Source organism: Arachis hypogaea, chromosome 2, assembly GCF_003086295.3.
Source record: "Arachis hypogaea cultivar Tifrunner chromosome 2, arahy.Tifrunner.gnm2.J5K5, whole genome shotgun sequence".
NCBI classification, from domain to species: Eukaryota; Viridiplantae; Streptophyta; class Magnoliopsida; order Fabales; family Fabaceae; genus Arachis; species Arachis hypogaea.
In genome coordinates this window covers 5138272-5143613 of record NC_092037.1, presented here as the reverse complement: position 1 = coordinate 5143613, position 5342 = coordinate 5138272, and the positions used below count along the sequence as shown (strand labels likewise).

Below are 5342 nucleotides of genomic sequence, written 5' to 3'. Positions count from 1 at the left end.
ACCAAGCTCTCACGGTACCTCCTCCAATAACGGAGGAACCACGCAGTGAAGGCACCTCGGACGGTCAACACCGTAGAAGGATCCCCTCCGAGGTTCGTCACCCGGAAGGAGGAGAACAACCCCATTCTACTGACTTCGTGGGGCTACTACATGAACATCATGGCCGACTTGAACAACTAGAACAGGAGTTAGAATGACAGCAGGAGGCAGAGAGAAATCTGAGAAGTGAAATCAAACGATGAAGAGAGTTGGAGGAAAAGCTCATGAAGCTAGAATCTGACATCCGAGGGAAGAGCTCACGTACAACTCGGGAAGGTTCCCTATTGGGAGGAGAAGATCCTTTCACCGAAGATATCATGAGGGCTCGAGTTCCTAAAAACTTCAAAAGCCCAGACATGCATCTATATGACGGAACCACTGATGCGAGACACCATCTGAGCGAATTCAAAAGTCGGATGTACTTGGCTGATGCCTCCGATGTTACTCGCTGCAAGGCCTTCCCAAAAACCTTGACAAAGTTGGCCATGAAATGGTTTGACGGCCTGCCATCTAGGTCGGTTACCAGTTTCGATGACCTTGCGTGAAAATTCCTTACGTGATTTTTAATTCAGAAGGACAAGGTCAAGCATGCACCCAGTCTACTTGGAGTCAAACAGGAGGTCGGCGAGTCTCTCAGAGACTACATGGAGAAATTCAATAAGGCGTGTTTGAAAATCCAGAACTTACCCACTGAGGCAATAATAATGGGACTAGTCAATAGTCTCCGAGAAGGCCCCTTTTTCCAGTCTATTTCAAGGAGACACCTGACTTCCTTAAGTGATGTACAATAACGAGGCAAAAAGTACATCAATATGGAAGAAAACGCCAGGCTGTTAGAACCGAACTAGCGACTAGTGAACCCTCACCAAGCACGGGAAAAAGAAAAAGAGCCTAAGAAGAAAGAAGAATACAACTCGAAGAAGTCTAGGAGGTATCACAATTACACCCAGCTACGAGTTTCTCTCGTGGATGTCTATAGAAAAATTTGTCATACCGAGAAGCCCCCCTCCCCCGGCATCCGATCAAGAATAAAAAGGGGGAAGCTGCAACGAGTATTGCAAGTAACATAAGTTGTATGAGCACTCTATAAATGATTGTTACAACTTGAAAAATGTGATAGAAAAATTGGCCAGGGAAAGTTGGCTAGATAGATATCTCATGAAAAGGTCAGACAGTCATGGAAAGAGGAAGAGAGACGACGAAAAAGTCGGCTGAAGAGGTCAACCCCCCACAAACTCTGGAACGACATGATAGCAGGAGGTTTTTCTGGTGGAGGATTGACCAAGTCATCTCGAAAGAGATACTTGAAAGAGGTCTACTATGTGGGAGAAGAGACTCCCGATCTCCCTACCATCTCTTTTACAAAAGAGGACACAAAGGAAATTGTACCAGGACATGATGATCTCGTGGTAATTATCATGATACTTGCTAATGCAAATTTACACAGAACTTTGGTGGACCAAAGAAGCTCAGCCGACATATTATTTAAGCCTACATTCGACAAGTTAGGGTTGGAAGAAAAAGAATTGAAGTCCTATCCGGATACCTTTTTTGGGTTGGGAGATACGTCGATTAGGCCACTAGGGTTCAGTTCCCTATATACTACCTTTGGAAAGGGATTGAAGTCAAAAACCCTAAATATTGACAATATTGTTGTCGATATCGCTTCATCCTACAATGCGCTAATTGGCAGGACAACATTAAATCGGCTGGGAGCTATTGTTTCTACCCCTCACCTCTGCATGAAATTCCTAACACATGAAGAAATTGCTACCATCAAGGCAGATTCAAAACTGGCTAGAAAATGTTATAATGAAAGCTTGAACCTGTGAGGCAAAGTTAAAGAAGTCAATGCCATTGAAATCAAAGGAATCCGAGGAAGAGAAGAGCTACGACCACAACCTGAAGGGAAGATAGAAAAAGTTCAAATCAGGGAAGAAGTCGCAAAAAATACCAACATAGGGGTTAATATAAGAATAGAATTGAAGAAGGAACTCGTATGACTCCTGCAGGAGAATTCCGACCTCTTCGCTTGGAAGGCTACCGATATGCCCGAAATACACCCCGAGCTCATGACACACAAGCTGGCCGTCTATCCCGGGTCCCGACCCGTCTAACAAAGACGGCGCAAACTCAGACCAGAGCGAGCTCAAGTGGTCGAAGAACAAATTCAAGCTCTACTTGAAGACAGATTCATCAGGGAGGTCAAGTATCTGACATGGTTAGCAAATGTGGTAGTGGTAAAAAAGCAAAATAGGAAATGAAGGATGTGTGTTGATTACACTGACCTTAACAAAGCCTGTCCGAAGGACCCATATCCCCTACCCAATATCGATGCTCTGGTGGATTCCTCTTCAGGATACCAATACCTATCCTTCATGGATACCTACTCGGGATATAATCAAATCCCGATGCAAAAGTCGGACTAGGAGAAGATGTCATTCATCACAGCCAGAGCGAATTACTGCTACGTGGTCATGCCCTTTGGATTAAAAAAATGCAGGGGCCACAAATCAAAGGTTGATGAACAAGATGTTTGCACCTTACCTCGGAAACTTAATGGAAGTATATGTGGACGACATGTTAGTAAAACCTAAGGATGAGGCCAGTCTTCTGTCCGACCTCTCACAAGTCTTCGACACCATAAGAAGACATGGGATGAAACTAAATCCCATCAAATACACCTTTGCAGTAGAAGTAAGAAAATTTTTGGGATTTATGCTCACGCAAAGGGAAATTAAAGCCAACCCCGACAAGTGTAAAGCTATCATAGAAATGAGAAATCCGACTTGTTTAAAAGAAGTCCAACAGTTGAATGGCCAACTTGTAGTGTTGTCCAGATTTTTGGCAAGATCAGCCTTGAAGTCCTTGCCATTTTTCTCACTACTTAGAAAGGGATGCTCATTTGAGTGGACCTATGAGTGCGAAGAGGCCTTTCAAGAATTCAAGAAATTCTTAAGTGAACCACCCATCCTTACCCGGCCAGAAACGGAATAAGAGCTCGTGCTGTACCTAGCTGGTGCCGAAAAGGCAGTAGCGTCGGCGCTGATACGAGAAGATGAGGTCGGACAGCATCCCATTTATTTCACTAGTAAAGTCTTCCAATGGCCAGAATTAAGGTATTAAAAAATTGAAAAATTTGCATACGCCTTAATTATGTCGTCTAGGAGACTCTAACCTTACTTCCAAACGCACACCATAAGAGTTCAGACGAATCAACCAATGAAGCAGATCCTCTAGAAGACAGACATAGCAGGTCGGATGGTACAGTGGGCTATAGAACTGTTTGAGTTTGATTTGAAGTATGAAACTCAGACAGCGATTAAAGATCAATGCCTCACCAACTTCATAGCAGAATATACAGGTGATAAGACTGAAACTTCCACGACCTGGAACCTCTATGTAGATGGATATTCCAGTCGGAAGTGGTGCGGGTATCATACTGGTTAATGAAGAAGGAACTCAAATAGAGGTCTCTTTGAAATTTAGATTCCCTGCTTCCAACAATCAGGCCGAGTATGAAGCTCTGATTGCAGGACTGAAACTCGCCAAAGAAGTTGGGGCGGCTAAAGTGGCAGTCTTTAGTGATTCCCAGATAGTAACCTCACAAATCAATTGAGAGTACCAAGCAAAGGACCCTAACATGAAGAGATACTTAGAGAAAACGCTTGAACGTATTCAGCAATTTAGTGGTACCGAGGTCCGATATATAACTCGTGAACTTAATAGCCGAGCAGATGCCCTTTCTAAATTGGCAAGTACCAAGCCTGGGAGAAATAACAGAAGTCTGATATAAGAAACCCTCAAAGAGCCTTCCATTATCAAGTCAGATAGTAAATCAAACATTCTATCTGTCTCCAGCTTAAATCTCGGGTGGATGACTTAATGATTGGATTTTTGATGGTATAGAATTTCACAAATAAAATCTCGTCGAAGTATAGTTTCCAAACCAATCAAAAATCCTCTCATGCAAAAGATTGTTTGTCACAAGTAACAAACCCCTAATTTTATAAACCGAAGTATTCAAACCTCTGGTCGTTCTCCCTAGGAATTGTAATGAAGTGTCTTGTTATTGGTTGTGAGTTGTAATTGGGGTTTTTAAGATTTTAGACAAGAAATATAAATGGCAAAGAAAATAAACTAACAACTAGCAAAGCTCTTGGCAAGATATGAGAACTAGAAGTCCTATCCTAGTTATCCTCCTCAATTGTGATGACAAATTGTCCATTGCTCCCTGATGATTAGATTTTTGACGGTTTAGAATTTCACAATTGAAATCTCGTTGCAAGTATAGTTTTTAAACCAAACAATAATCCTTTCATACAAAAAGTTGTTTGTCACAAGTACAAACCCCTAAATTTATAAACCGAAGTATTGGACCTCGGGTCGTTCTCCATAGGAATTACAATAAAGTGTCTTGTTATTGGTTGTGAGTTATTTTGGGGTTTTGGATAAGAAGCATGAAAAGTAAATGGCAATGAAAATAAACTAACAACTATAAAAGCTCTTGGCAAGATATGAGAACTAGAAATCCTATCCTAGTTATCCTCCTCAATTGTGATGAGAATTGTTCATTGCTACCACTTAGTTAACCTCTAACCATGGAGGGAAGTCAAGTGGATGAATCAATTTAATTCCTCAAGTCCTAATTAACTCCTAAAGGAACGACTAGCTTTAGAGGCATTCAAATCAATTAGCAACTTCTAATTATCAATCAACAAAGGAATTAGATAACTCAAGAGTCACTAATTACTCTACCTAGGCCAAGAGGAACAAAACCTACACTAAAATCCAACCAAGCATTTCATCAAACACTTGGAAGGCATAAAAGAAAAGCATAGTAAATTGAGAACAAGAATAGAATCTAACAACAATTATTGCAAAGAATTAACAACAACAATCAAGGAAATCACAATTATCATGAATTACCTCAACTTGCATTATTGAAAGAAAACAAAGGAACAACAATCTATCCAAAACAAAATGAAGAATTACAATTATTAGAGCACATAACTAGAAAGAGGAAGATGAGAAGATTAAGAATTGATAAAGGAAAAGTGAATTAAAGCATGAATTAAACCTAGATCTAAGAAGAGAGATTAACCTAAACCTAATCCTAATTCTAGAGAGAAGTGAGAGCTTCTCTCTCTAGAAACTAACTCTAAACTAATCCTAATTATGCTATATGATTCCTTCATTCAATGATGATCACTTCTCCTCAATCCTTGATCCTTTTATTCCTTCCTATCAGCCATTGGCGCCAAAAATGGGTTCAGAAACCCTCTCAAATCGCCAGGCACGTG

The 5342-nt window shown here is 40.9% G+C and overlaps 1 protein-coding gene across 1 annotated transcript; it reads left to right on the top strand.

The window, feature by feature from the left end:
- The first annotated feature begins 1286 nt into the window (after positions 1–1286).
- Positions 1287–1871, top strand: LOC140176467 (uncharacterized). Its single transcript, XM_072207959.1, has one exon. It carries the CDS (start codon positions 1287–1289, stop codon positions 1869–1871), a length of 585 nt encoding a protein of 194 aa, XP_072064060.1.
- The last annotated feature ends 3471 nt before the right edge of the window (positions 1872–5342 follow it).